At 65.7% G+C, this 13,372-nt stretch overlaps 2 protein-coding genes and 1 long non-coding RNA gene across 3 annotated transcripts; all 3 read left to right on the top strand.

Annotated features, from left to right (window-relative positions):
- Positions 1-549: 549 nt before the first annotated feature.
- Positions 550-4,427, top strand: PABPN1 (poly(A) binding protein nuclear 1). Its single transcript, XM_069774463.1, has 7 exons — positions 550-772; positions 2,324-2,438; positions 2,551-2,618; positions 2,712-2,818; positions 2,894-2,981; positions 3,083-3,231; positions 4,158-4,427. Exons 2-7 carry the CDS (start codon positions 2,357-2,359, stop codon positions 4,195-4,197), a joined length of 534 nt encoding a protein of 177 aa, XP_069630564.1. The 5' UTR covers positions 550-772; positions 2,324-2,356; the 3' UTR covers positions 4,198-4,427.
- LOC138682909 (uncharacterized) lies at positions 3,428-4,048 on the top strand. Its single transcript, XR_011322783.1, has 3 exons — positions 3,428-3,620; positions 3,828-3,897; positions 3,950-4,048. It is a non-coding gene; the product is annotated as an uncharacterized lncRNA (long non-coding RNA).
- Positions 4,428-9,682: 5,255 nt separating the features above from the next.
- CMTM5 (CKLF like MARVEL transmembrane domain containing 5) lies at positions 9,683-13,370 on the top strand. Its single transcript, XM_069773985.1, has 5 exons — positions 9,683-9,786; positions 11,613-11,765; positions 12,847-12,942; positions 13,030-13,114; positions 13,259-13,370. The coding sequence occupies exons 1-5, from the start codon at positions 9,706-9,708 to the stop codon at positions 13,279-13,281; spliced, it is 438 nt and encodes a 145-aa protein (XP_069630086.1). The 5' UTR covers positions 9,683-9,705; the 3' UTR covers positions 13,282-13,370.
- Positions 13,371-13,372: the final 2 nt, after the last annotated feature.

The raw sequence follows: 13,372 nt of genomic DNA, 5'->3' as shown, positions 1-13,372 counted from the left end.
CCTGAAACGGGTTAAAACCGGGGAAACTGGGGGGATCCGTGAGGTAAAACGTGCTCGAAAATGGGGGGAAAAAGGGGAAAAACGTTTTTTTTTTTTTTGCTGAAAATGAGGGGGGGGGGGGGAGCGAAACGCCGCCGTCGCCTTTAAGAGCCGCCGCCGTCGCCTCGAAGAGCGCGGCCCGCCGCCCCTCCCTGCCCTCCCATTGGCCGCCGCCTCCCTCCCTCCGCCCCCCGCCGCCCTCCCATTGGCCGCCGCCTCACGTTTTCCCCGCCCCGCCTCGGCGCCTGCGCGGCGGGCGCCTCCTCCAGGCCGAGGGCGGGCGGCCATGGCGGCGCTGCGGGGCGGCGGTGCGGGGCAGCGCGGGGCTGAGGCGGCGGCGGCGGCCGGAGGAAGCGGAACCGGAGCCGGTCTCGGGACCGGCGGGGTCGGGGAAACGGGGCAACCTTACGGGAACGGGTTAGGGACGGCGGCCGGGCAAGAGGAGACGGCGGCGGCGGGGTTAGGAGAGGCGGGGAGCCGCGGGAGGGGTGGGGGAGGCCGGGGAGGAGGAGGAGGAGGAGGGGGGGGGGCAGCAGCGACAGCGGCAGCGCTGGGGGGGGGAGGAGGAGGAGGAGGAGGAAGTCAGGGGGGAACCGGAGCCGGGGGATCCGCCGGGGTTGCCGCCGCCGCCGCCGCTACCGCTCCGCACCAACCGCACGAAGCCTCCGAGGAGTTGGAGGAAGAGGCGGGGTTGGGGGACGGAGACCCGGGGGATTCCGCCATCGAGGACCCGGTGAGGAGAAAAACGGCGTGAAAAAAAAAAAACCAAAAAAAATAAGGGGGGTGGGGGGGGTCTTGGCGGGAAAGAGGGGGAAGGGAAGGAAGGCCGCGGTCACGTGGTGGGGGTCCGCGGTCACGTGGGGGAAGGGCTTAGGCGGGGGGGCTGGGGGCGCGTAGGGGGTGGGTTGGGGGGGTCTGAGGGTCACGTGGAGGGGTCCTGGGTCACGTGGGGCTTGAATTTGGGGGTTTAGGGTCACGTGGGGCTTGGGTTTGGGGGTGATGGGGGGGTTGGGGTCACATGGAGGGGTCCTTGGTCACGTGGGGCTTGGATTTGGGTGTCTGGGGTCACGTGGGGCTTGGGTTTGGGGGGCTGGGGTCACCTGGAGGGGTCCTTGGTCACGTGGGGCTTGGGTTTGGGGGTCTGGGGTCACCTGGAGGGGTCCTTGGTCACGTGGGGCTTGGGTTTGGGGGTCTGGGGTCACGTGGGGCTTGGGTTTGGGGGGCTGGGGTCACCTGGAGGGGTCCTTGGTCACGTGGGGCTTGGGTTTGGGGGTCTGGGGTCACGTGGGGCTTGGGTTTGGGGGTCTGGGGTCACGTGAGCAGGGTCCTTGGTCATGTGGGACTTGGATTTGGGGGTCTGGGGACACATGGGGGGGGTCTAGGGTCACGTGGGGCTTGTGTTTGGGGGTCTGGGGGTGATGGGGGGGCCTGGGGTCACATGAAGGGCTCCTTGGTCACATGGGGTTTGGGTCTGGGGTCATGGGGGGGGGGTCTAGAGTCACATGGGGCTTGGGTTTGGGGGTGATGGGGGGGGCTGGGGTCACATGGAGGGTTCTTTGGTCGTGTAGGGTTTGGATTTGGGGGTCTGGGGTCACCTGGAGGGGTCCTTGGTCACGTGGGGCTTGGGCCTGGGGGTCTGGGGTCATGTGATGGGGGGCCTAGTGTCACATGAGGCTTGGCTTAGGGGGTCTGGGGTCACATGGAGGGGTCTTTGGTCATGTGGGACTTGGGTGGAGGGGGTCTAGGGTCACGTGGGGCTTGGGTTTGGGGGTCTGGGGGTGATGGGGGGTCTGGGTCACATGGAGGGCTCCTTGGTCATGTGGGGCCTGGGTGGGGGGGGTCTAGGGTCATGTGAGGCTTGGGCTGGGGGTGATGGGGGTCCACGATCACATGGGATTGGGGTTTGGGGGTGATGGGGGGGGTCTGGGGTCACATGGAGGGCTCCTTGGTCATGTGGGACTTGGGTCTGGGGTCTTGGGGGGGTGTAGGGTCATGTGAGGCTTGGGTGGGGGTGATGGGGGGGTCCACAGTCATTTTGGGTTTGGGGGTGGGGGGGGGTTCTGGGGTCACGTGGGGTGAGGGGTTTGGTGGGAAAGGGGGGGGGTCCAGGGTCACGGGGTGGGGTGGGGGATCTTTTGGGGTGGGGGGAGTATGGGGGAGCTGGGGGCCACGTGGGGGGGACAGAGTCTCCTGGGGGGGTTTGGGGTCAGGGGGGATGGGGTCTGGGGTGTCCCCCCCACCTCTTGACCCCTGACCTTTGCCCCCCCCCCCCCCCCCCCCCCAGGAGCTGGAGGCCATCAAGGCCCGGGTGCGGGAGATGGAGGAAGAGGCGGAAAAACTAAAAGAACTCCAGAACGAAGTGGAGAAGCAAATGAACATGAGCCCCCCGCCGGGCAACGGTGAGACCCCCGCAGGGTTGGGGGGGGGGGCACCCCCAAATATCGGGGTGTTCCCCCCCTGACCCCCCCCCCCTCCCCTCCGTCTCCCATTTTTTCCTTCCGTTTTGCGCAGCCGGCCCGGTCATCATGTCTCTGGAAGAAAAAATGGAAGCGGACGCTCGCTCCATATATGTGGGCAATGTGAGTGGGGGGACGGACACGCCCCTAGGCGTGCAGGCTCCGCCCCCACGACCCCCCCAAACCCCATTTTGTCCCCCCCCCCCACGTCTCCAGGTGGATTACGGAGCCACGGCAGAGGAGCTGGAGGCCCACTTCCACGGCTGCGGCTCCGTCAACCGCGTCACCATCCTCTGCGACAAGTACAGCGGCCACCCCAAGGGGTGAGTGGGGCGACGCCCGCGGGGCGGGGCCGGTGACACGCCCGCGGCACGCCCTCCCTCCCGTTTTCCCCCCAGGTTCGCCTACATCGAGTTTTCCGACAAGGAATCGGTGCGGACGTCGATGGCGCTTGACGAGTCCCTCTTCCGCGGGCGGCAAATTAAGGTCAGGCCAGGGGGCGGGCGTCGCTGGGGGGCGGGGTACGCCGCGGCCGCGCCCCCCTCCCTTTCTCCGTCTCATTTCTCCCCGTCCTTCGCTTCGTTAAGGTGATTCCCAAACGAACCAACCGACCCGGTATCAGCACGACGGACCGGGGTTTTCCTCGGACCCGTTACCGGGGCCGCGGCGGCGGTTACAGCGCCACCCGCGCCCGCTTCTACAGCGGCTACAGCCGGCCTCGCGGGCGGGCCTACAGGTGGGTGGGGCTGCCGGGGCGGGGCGGGCGGGGCTCCGAGAGGGGCTGAAGGGGGTTGGGGGTCCTCCATGGTGGGTTGGGGGGTGTTGGGGGTCCTCCAGGAGATGGTTGGGGTGCTCCAAGGTGGGCTGAGCAGTGTTGGGGTCCTCCAAGATGGGTGGGAGGGTGTTGGGGTCCTCCAAGATGGGTGGGAGGGTGTTGGGGTCCTCCAGGAGGGGATTGGTGTTGCCCGAGGTGGGCTGAGGGGTGTTGGGGTTTTCCAGAAGGTTGTTGGGGTCCTCCAAGGTGGGCTGAGAGGGGTTGGGGTTCTCTAGGAGTGGGTTGGGGGTCTCCAGGAGATGGTTGGGGTCTTCCAAGGTGGGTTGGGGGGTGTTGGGGTTCTCCAGGAAGTGGGTGGGGGCCTCTGGGACGTGGTTGGGGTCCTGTAGGAGGTTGTTGGGGTCCTCCAACGTGGGTTGGAGGGTGTTGGGGTCCTCCAGGAGGGGATTGGTGTTGTCCGAGGTGGGCTGAGGGGTGTTGGGGTTCTCCAGAAGGTTGTTGGGGTTCACCAGGAGGGGGATTGGAGTTGTCTGAGGGGGTTTGGGGTCTTCCATGAGATTGTTGGGGTCCTTCAAGGTGGGTTAGAGATTGTTGGGGTTCTCCAGGAGGTGGTTGGGGTCTTCCAAGGTGGTTTGCGGGGTGGTTGGGGTCCTCCAGGAGGGGATTGGTGTTGTCTGAGGTGGGCTGAGGGGTGTTGGGGTCCTCCAGGAGGTGGTTGGGGTCCTCCAAGGTGGGTTAGAGATTGTTGGGGTCCTCCAGGAGGTGGTGGGGGTCCTCCGCACCGACCCCAACCGGGGGGGGGGGGTGTCCCAGACCACCCCAGAGTCCCCCGAAATGGGTGTGTCCGCCCCCCCACCCCCAATTAAACCCCGCCCTCTTTTCCGCAGGGGCCGGGCCAGAGCCACCTCATGGTACTCCCCCTATTAGCGGGGGGCTCCCCCCGAAACCGCCGCAGCCGGACGCCGGGGGGGCGGGGAAGGGGGGCGGGGGGGCACGCCCCCTCCCCCGCGTGCCCCTATTTTTTTTACCCCCCTCCCCCCCTTTCTCTTCCCCCCCTCCCCCCCTTTTCTCTCTCTCCCCCCTCTCCCACCCACCCCCCCACCCCCCCAAAAAAAAAGATTTGAGTGTGTTTATCGTTACAGGTGGCGGAGCCGGAGGGGCCGGGCAGGGCCGGACGTCGCCGGGGCGGGGCGGGAGGGGCGGGGTCTGTGTGTGGGGCGGGGCACCCCCCTCCCCCTGCGCTGTGGGGGCTGGGGGGGGGAGAGTTTTGTGGGGGATTTTTTTTTTCTTGGGGAGGGGGGGGTGTAATAAAATGGCCCCGGGGGGACGAGGTGTGTCTGTGCTGTGACCCACGGCGAGGGGCGGGGGGAATTTGGGGGGTGGGGGGGCGGGGTCAGTCCTCCGAGGTGGGACCGGGGTCCTCCAGGACAGGCAGGAGGTGACTTGGTCCTCCAAGATGGTCCTCCAAGATGGTCCTCCAAGACAGGCGGAAGGTGTTGAAGGCGGGTCGAGGTCGTCTAGGACAGGCGGAAGGTGACTTGGTCCTCCAAGATGGTCCTCCAAGACAGGCAGAAGATGACTCGGTGCTCCAGGACAGGCAGAAGTTGTTGAAGGCGGGTCGAGGTCATCTAGGACAGGCGGAAGGTGACTTGGTCCTCCAAGAAGGTCCTCCAAGACAGGCAGAAGATGACTCGGTGCTCCAGGACAGGCAGAAGTTGTTGAAGGCGGGTTGAGGTCCTCCAGGACAGGCAGGAGGTGACTTGGTCCTCCAAGACAGGTGGAAGGTGATTCGGTTGTTTGAGGTAGAGAGAAGGTGCTCCAGGACAGGCAGGAGATAACTTGGTCCTCCAGGACAGGCGGAAGGTGACTTGGTCCTCCAGGACAGGCGGAAGGTGACTCGGTTGGTTGAAGTGGAGAAAAGGTCCTCCAGGACAGGCAGAAAGTGACTTGTCCTCCAAGAAGGTCCTCCAGGGCCGGTGGAAGGTGACTCAGTTCTCCAGGGTGGTCCTCCAAGACAGGCAGAAGGTGATTGGGTTGTTTGAGGTGGAGAGAAGGTCCTCCAGGACAGGCAGGTGACTTGGTCCTCCAAGATGGTCCTCCAAGACAGGCGGAAGATGACTCGGTGCTCCAGGACAGGCAGAAGTTGTTGAAGGCGGGTTGAGGTCCTCCAGGATAGGCAGGAGGTGACTTGGTCCTCCAAGAAGGTCCTCCAGGACAGGCAGGAGATGACTTGGTCCTCCAGGACAGGCGGAAGGTGACTTGGTCCTCCAAGATAGGTGGAAGGTGACTTGGTCCTCCAAGATGGTCCTCCAGGACCGGTGGAAGGTGACTCAGTTGTTTGAAGTGGAGAGAAGGTCCTCCAGGACAGGCAGAAAGTGGCTTGGTCCTCCAAGAAGGTCCTCCAGGACAGGCAGGAGGTGACTCAGTTCTCCAGGGTGGTTCTCCAAGACAGGCAGAACATGTCTTCGTTGTTTGAGGTGGAGAGAAGGTCCTCCAGGACAGGCAGGAGGTGACTTGGTCCTCCAAGACGGTCCTCCAAGACAGGCGGAAGGTGACTCGGTTGTTTGAGGTGGAGAGAAGGTCCTCCAGGACAGGCAGGAGGTGACTTGGTCCTCCAAGACGGTCCTCCAAGACAGGCGGAAGGTGACTCGGTTGTTTGAGGTGGAGAGAAGGTCCTCCGGGACAGGCAGAAAGGGACTTGGTCCTCCAAGACGGTCCTCCAAGACAGGCGGAAGGTGACTCGGTTGTTTGAGGTGGAGAGAAGGTCCTCCGGGACAGGCAGAAAGGGACTTGGTCCTCCAAGACGGTCCTCCAAGACAGGCGGAAGGTGACTCGGTTGTTTGAGGTGGAGAGAAGGTCCTCCGGGACAGGCAGAAAGGGACTTGGTCCTCCAAGATGGTCCTCCAAGACAGGCGGAAGGTGACTCGGTTGTTTGAGGTGGAGAGAAGGTCCTCCAGGACAGGCAGAAAGGGACTTGGTCCTCCAAGACAGGCGGAAGGTGACTTGGTTGTTTGAGGTGGAGAGAAGGTCCTCCGGGACAGGCAGAAAGGGACTTGGTCCTCCAAGACGGTCCTCCAAGACAGGCGGAAGGTGACTCGGTTGTTTGAGGTGGAGAGAAGGTCCTCCGGGACAGGCAGAAAGGGACTTGGTCCTCCAAGACGGTCCTCCAAGACAGGCGGAAGGTGACTCGGTTGTTTGAGGTGGAGAGAAGGTCCTCCGGGACAGGCAGAAAGGGACTTGGTCCTCCAAGATGGTCCTCCAAGACAGGCGGAAGGTGACTCGGTTGTTTGAGGTGGAGAGAAGGTCCTCCAGGACAGGCAGAAAGGGACTTGGTCCTCCAAGACAGGCGGAAGGTGACTTGGTTGTTTGAGGTGGAGAGAAGGTCCTCCGGGACAGGCAGAAAGGGACTTGGTCCTCCAAGACGGTCCTCCAAGACAGGCGGAAGGTGACTCGGTTGTTTGAGGTGGAGAGAAGGTCCTCCGGGACAGGCAGAAAGGGACTTGGTCCTCCAAGACGGTCCTCCAAGACAGGCGGAAGGTGACTCGGTTGTTTGAGGTGGAGAGAAGGTCCTCCGGGACAGGCAGAAAGGGACTTGGTCCTCCAAGATGGTCCTCCAAGACAGGCGGAAGGTGACTCGGTTGTTTGAGGTGGAGAGAAGGTCCTCCAGGACAGGCAGAAAGGGACTTGGTCCTCCAAGACAGGCGGAAGGTGACTTGGTTGTTTGAGGTGGAGAGAAGGTCCTCCGGGACAGGCAGAAAGGGACTTGGTCCTCCAAGACGGTCCTCCAAGACAGGCGGAAGGTGACTCGGTTGTTTGAGGTGGAGAGAAGGTCCTCCGGGACAGGCAGAAAGGGACTTGGTCCTCCAAGACAGGCGGAAGGTGACTCGGTTGTTTGAGGTGGAGAGAAGGTCCTCCGGGACAGGCAGAAAGGGACTTGGTCCTCCAAGACGGTCCTCCAAGACAGGCGGAAGGTGACTTGGTTGTTTGAGGTGGAGAGAAGGTCCTCCGGGACAGGCAGAAAGGGACTTGGTCCTCCAAGACGGTCCTCCAAGACAGGCGGAAGGTGACTCGGTTGTTTGAGGTGGAGAGAAGGTCCTCCGGGACAGGCAGAAAGGGACTTGGTCCTCCAAGACGGTCCTCCAAGACAGGCGGAAGGTGACTTGGTTGTTTGAGGTGGAGAGAAGGTCCTCCGGGACAGGCAGAAAGGGACTTGGTCCTCCAAGACGGTCCTCCAAGACAGGCGGAAGGTGACTCGGTTGTTTGAGGTGGAGAGAAGGTCCTCCGGGACAGGCAGAAAGGGACTTGGTCCTCCAAGACGGTCCTCCAAGACAGGCGGAAGGTGACTTGGTTGTTTGAGGTGGAGAGAAGGTCCTCCGGGACAGGCAGAAAGGGACTTGGTCCTCCAAGACGGTCCTCCAAGACAGGCGGAAGGTGACTCGGTTGTTTGAGGTGGAGAGAAGGTCCTCCAGGACAGGCAGGAGGTGACTTGGTCCTCCAGGAAGGTCCTCCAGGACAGGCGGAGGGTGACCGAGTTGTCGGAGGTGGAGAGAAGGTCCTCCAGACCCGGTGGGAGGTGACTTGGTCCTCCAGGAAGGTCCTCCAGGCCCAGCAGCCGCGACCCCGCCCCCAGGGAGGGTCCCAGTCGCTCCCAGTAACTGTCCCAGTTGCTCCCAGACACTTCGTGGTGCTGCCCAGTCACCCCACCAGTCGCTCCCAGTGCCTCCCAGTCACCCTCCCTGCAGCTCCCAGTGCTCCCCAGTAGCTCCTGGTCACTCATTGTGCCTCCCAGTGCTCCCAGTCACTCCCAGTGCTCCCCAGTAGCTCCTAGTCGCTTGTTGTGCCTCCCAGTGCCTCCCAGTCACCCTACCAGTCGCTCCCAGTGCCTCCCAGTCACCCTACCAGTCGCTCCCAGTGCTCCCCAGTAGCTCCTAGTCGCTTGTTGTGCCTCCCAGTGCCTCCCAGTCACCCTACCAGTCGCTCCCAGTGCTCCCCAGTAGCTCCTAGTCGCTTGTTGTGCCTCCCAGTGCCTCCCAGTCACCCTACCAGTCGCTCCCAGTGCTCCCCAGTAGCTCCTAGTTACTTGTAGTGCCTCCCAGTGCTGCCCAGTCACCCTACCAGTCGCTCCCAGTGCTCCCCAGTAGCTCCTAGTCGCTTGTTGTGCCTCCCAGTGCCTCCCAGTCACCCTACCAGTCGCTCCCAGTGCTCCCCAGTAGCTCCTAGTCGCTTGTAGTGCCTCCCAGTCACCCTACCAGTGCCTCCCAGTGCCTCCCAGTCACCCTACCAGTCGTTCCCAGTGCTCCCCAGTAGCTCCTAGTCGCTTGTTGTGCCTCTCAGTGCTGCCCAGTCACCCTACCAGTAGCTCCCAGTGCCTCCCAGTCACCCTATCAGTCACTCCCAGTGCTCCCCAGTCACCCTACCAGTCGCTCCCAGTGCTCCCCAGTAGCTCCTAGTCGCTTGTTGTGCCTCCCAGTGCCTCCCAGTCACCCTACCAGTCGCTCCCAGTGCCTCCCAGTCACCCTACCAGTCACTCCCAGTGCTCCCCAGTAGCTCCTAGTTGCTCATAGTGGCTCCCAGTGCTCCCCAGTCACCCTCCCTGCAGCTCCCAGTGCTCCCCAGTAGCTCCTAGTCACTTGTAGTGCCTCCCAGTCCTCCCAGTCACACTCCCAGTGCTCCCCAGTAGCTCCTGGTCACTCATAGTGCCTCCCAGTCCTCCCAGTCACGCTCCCAGTGCTCCCCAGTAGCTCCCAGTTACCCTCCCAGTTGACCCCCAGTGCTCCCCAGTAGCTCCTGGTCACACTCTCAGTTGCCCCCCAGTCACTCCCAGTGCTCCCCAGTAGCTCCTAGTCACTTGTAGTGCCTCCCAGTCCTCCCAGTCACCCTCCCAGTGCTCCCCAGTAGCTCCTGGTCACTCATTGTGCCTCCCAGTGCTCTTCAGTCACACTCCCAGTTGCCCCCCCAGTCGCTCCCAGTGCTCCCCAGTAGCTCCTAGTCACTCAGACTGTCTCCCAGTCCTCCCAGTCACCCTCCGAGCAGCTCCCAGTCACAATCCCAGTGCTCCCCAGTAGCTCCTAGTCGCTCATAGTGCCTCCCAGGGCTCCCCAGTAGCTCCCAGTCACCCTCCCAGTTGCCCCCCCCAGTGCTTCCCAGTAGCTCCTGGTCACTCATAGTGCCTCCCAGTGCTCCCAGTCACACTCCCAGTGCTCCCCAGTAGCTCCTAGTCACTCGTACTGCCTCCCAGCAGCTCCCAGTTGCCCCCCAGTCACTCCCAGTGCTCCCAGCCCCCCCCCCCAGTGCCTCCCAGTACCCCCCCAGCCCCTCCCAGTCCCTCCACAATGTCCCATTGTCCCCAGTCCCGGCGGTGCCTGTCACGGGGGGGGGACCCACGGGACCCACGTGACTGCCCCCCCCCAACCCAGCCCCACGGATCCCCCCGCTATGGGGCAGCAGGAGCCGGCGGGGGCCTTCGACCTGGGGGTCCTGCGCACCCCCAGGGGGCTGCTGCTGGGGGCCCAGTTGGTACTGGGGGGGGAAACTGGGGGCGCTGGGAGGGGCGCTGGGGGGGCTCTGTGGGGCGCTGGGGGGGGTGCTGGGGGCACTGGGGGGGCGCTGGGGGACACTGGGGGGATCTGGGGGGGGCTGGGGGCACTGGGTGGGTGCTGGGGGGCACTGGGGGGGTCTATGGGGCACTGGGGGGGTGCTGGGGGGATCTGGGAGGGGCACTGGGGGGGCACTGGGTGGGTGTTATGGGGCACTGGGGGGGTGCTGGGGGACACTGGGGGGATCTGGGGGGTGCTGGGGGCACTGGGTGGGTGCTGGGGGGCACTGGGGGGGCTCTATGGGGTGCTATGGGGCACGGGGGGGCACGGGGGTGCTGGGGGGCACTGGGGGACACTGGGGGGACTCTGGGGGATGCTATGGGGCACGGGGGGGCACTGGGGGGGTGTTATGGGGCACTGGGGGGTGCTGGGGGGCACTGGGGGGATCTGGGGGGCACTGGGGGGCACTGGGTGGGTGCTGGGGGGATCTGGGGGGCACTGGGGGGGACTCTGGGGGATGCTATGGGGCACGGGGGGGCACTGGGGGCACTGGGGGGCTCTATGGGGCACTGGGGGGGTGCTGGGGGATCTGGGGGGATCTGGGGGGTGCTATGGGGCACTGGGGGGGCACTGGGGGTGCTGGGGGCACTGGGGGGGCTCTATGGGGCACTGGGGGGCACTGGGGGGTGCTATGGGGCACTGGGGGGTGCTGGGGGGCACCGGGGGGCACTGGGGGAGACTCTGGGGGCTGCTGGGTGGGTGCTGGGGGCACTGGGGGGGCACTGGGTGGGTGCTGGAGGGTGCTGGGGGCACTGGGGAGAATCTGGGGGGTGTTATGGGGCACTGGGGGGGTGCTGGGGGGGTCTGGGGGGCGCTGGGTGGGTGCTGGGGGTGTTATGGGGCACAGGGGGGTGCTGGGGGGCACTGGGGGGATCTGTGGGGTGCTGGGGGGCACTGGGTGGGTGCTGGGGGCACTGGGGGGCTCTGGGTGGGAGCTGGGGGGCTCTATGGGGTACTGGGGGGTGCTGGGGGGCACTGGGGGGGGCACTATGGGGGTCTCTGGGGTGCCAGGGGTCTCTGTGGGTGCTATGGGGTGCTTGGGGGGCTCTGTGGGGTGCTGGGGGTCCCTATGGGGCTCTATGGGGCACTGGGGGGCACTGGGGGGGTGCTATGGGGGTCTCTGGGGTGCTATGGGGCATTGTGGGTGCCATAGGGCGCGGGGGGGGCTCTATGGGGTGCGGGGGGTCTCTGTGGGTGCCGGGGGTCTCTGTGGGTGCTATGGGGCGCGGGGGGGGCTCTATGGGGCGCGGGGGGGCTCTGTGGGGGTGCTGGGGGTCCCTATGGGGGTCTCTGGGGTGCTATGGGGCACTGTGGGTGCTATGGGGCGCGGGGGGGCTCTATGGGGCGCGGGGGGGCTCTGTGGGTGCTGGGGGTCTCTGTGGGTGCTATGGGGCGCGGGGGGGGCTCTATGGGGCGCGGGGGGGCTCTGTGGGTGCTGGGGGTCTCTGTGGGTGCTATGGGGCGCGGGGGGGGCTCTATGGGGCGCGGGGGGGCTCTGTGGGGTGCCGGGGGTCTCTGTGGGTGCTATGGGGCGCGGGGGGGCTCTATGGGGCGCGGGGGGGCTCTGTGGGTGCTGGGGGTCTCTGTGGGTGCTATGGGGCGCGGGGGGGGCTCTATGGGGCGCGGGGGGGCTCTGTGGGGTGCCGGGGGTCTCTGTGGGTGCTATGGGGCGCGGGGGGGGCTCTATGGGGCACAGGGGTTGCCATGGGGCAGCCGTGCCCCCCCGACCCCCCCCGCGCCCCCCAGGCGCTGTGTGGGGCGGTGGTGGGGCTGCTGGCCCCCCCCGCGCCCCCCACGCTGGCCCCGGCGCTGCTGCAGACCCTGGCGGGGGCGGCCGCCCTGGGGGGGCGGCTGCTGCGACACCCCCCCCGCCTGCCCCACGGCTACACGCCCTGCCTGGTAGGTGGCCGCGCCCCGCCGCGCCCCGCCACGCCCCGCCGCGCCCCGGCCGGCTGGGCCTCTGCTGGCGGCGTCCCGCGGCGTCACCCCGTGGCGTCACCCCGTGACGTCATCCCTTGGCGTCCATCTTGGCACCCCATGGCGTCCATCTTGGCACCCCACGGCGTCACCCTGTGACGTCATCCCTTGGCGTCCATCTTGGCACCCCGTGACGGCACCCCGTGACATCACCCCGTGGCGTCCATCTTGTCACCCCACGGCGTCACCCCATGACGTCATCCCTTGGCGTCCATCTTGGCACCCCATGGCGTCACCCTATGATGTCACCCCTTGGCGTCCATCTTGGCACCCCGTGGCGTCACCCCGTGACATCACCCCGTGGCGTCCATCTTGTCACCCCACGGCGTCACCCCATGACGTCATCCCTTGGCGTCCATCTTGGCACCCCATGGCGTCACCCTATGATGTCACCCCTTGGCGTCCATCTTGGCACCCCGTGGCGTCACCCCGTGACATCACCCCGTGGCGTCCATCTTGGCACCCCACAGCGTCACCCTGTGACATCATCCCTTGGCATCCATCTTGGCACCCCATGGCGTCCATCTTGGCACCCCACGGCGTCACCCCGTGACGTCATCCCTTGGCGTCCATCTTGTCACCCCACGGCGTCACCCCATGACGTCATCCCTTGGCGTCCATCTTGGCACCCCATGGCATCACCCTATGATGTCACCCCTTGGCCTCCATCTTGGCACCCCACGGCGTCACCCCGTGACGTCACCCCTTGGCGTCCATCTTGGCGCCTTTTGGTGTCACCCCGTGGCGTCACCCCTTGGCGTCCATCTTGGCACCCCATGGTGTCACCCCTTGGCATCCATCTTGGCACCTCCTGGTGTTCCTCCATGGCGTCACCCCTTGGTGTCCACCACGTTGTCCCCTCTCACGTCCCCACGATGTGTTCCCCCCTTGCTGTCCCCCCTCGTGTCCCCCTTGGCACCTCCTGCTGTCCCCCCATGCTGATGTCACCCCATGATGATGTCACCCCATGATGTCACCCCACGGTGTGTGTGTGTGTCCCCAGGACCTCCTCCGGGCCGTCAGCGGGACCATCATCTTCTTCGTCACCGCTCTGGTGGCCCTGGCCGCCTCCCGGGACGCGTTGGCCGCCACCACCTTCGTGAGTGTCATGTCCCCCCCCCCCCACCCCCCCACGCCCCGCCCCCTGCCTCACCAGGCCCCGCCCCCCTCCTTTGCTCCTCCCCAGACCTTCAGCCTCATCCTCTCCTTCCTCTTCGCCTTCGACGCCTTCGTCACCTACCGCACCGAGGTGGCCCCGGCGGTGGGACGGGGTGAGTCAACGGGGTCCTTTGGGTGGGGGGGGTGGGGGTGGGGGGAGGGGCAAGCGCTGGACACCGGGGTCCCTTGGGGGTGGGGGAGGGGCAGGCGCCGGACACGGGGTCCCCTTGTCCGACCCCTTTCTCTTTCTCTTCCAGAGCCCGACATGGACTCGACCTAATTGGACAACCCCCCCCTCCTCCCCCACCCCAAAATTGGTGTCCCATGATCCTCCGGTCCCCTGCCCCATAGCCCGCCCCATAACCCCCCCC

This window comes from Haliaeetus albicilla, chromosome 29, assembly GCF_947461875.1.
Source record: "Haliaeetus albicilla chromosome 29, bHalAlb1.1, whole genome shotgun sequence".
NCBI classification, from domain to species: domain Eukaryota; kingdom Metazoa; phylum Chordata; class Aves; order Accipitriformes; family Accipitridae; genus Haliaeetus; species Haliaeetus albicilla.
This window is presented reverse-complemented; position numbering and strand designations above follow the sequence as displayed.

Bases quoted from the DNA above. Each gene is read 5' to 3' on its own strand.
- PABPN1 (XM_069774463.1), top strand. From the start codon at position 2,357: ATGGAGGAAGAGGCGGAAAAACTAAAAGAACTCCAGAACGAAGTGGAG. The intron at 2,439-2,550 runs GTGAGACCCCCG...CGTTTTGCGCAG, and splicing joins GAGCCCCCCGCCGGGCAACG to CCGGCCCGGTCATCATGTCT. The intron at 2,819-2,893 runs GTGAGTGGGGCG...TTTTCCCCCCAG, and splicing joins TACAGCGGCCACCCCAAGGG to GTTCGCCTACATCGAGTTTT.
- CMTM5 (XM_069773985.1), top strand. From the start codon at position 9,706: ATGGGGCAGCAGGAGCCGGCGGGGGCCTTCGACCTGGGGGTCCTGCGC. The intron at 12,943-13,029 runs GTGAGTGTCATG...GCTCCTCCCCAG, and splicing joins CGTTGGCCGCCACCACCTTC to ACCTTCAGCCTCATCCTCTC. The intron at 13,115-13,258 runs GTGAGTCAACGG...TTTCTCTTCCAG, and splicing joins GGCCCCGGCGGTGGGACGGG to AGCCCGACATGGACTCGACC.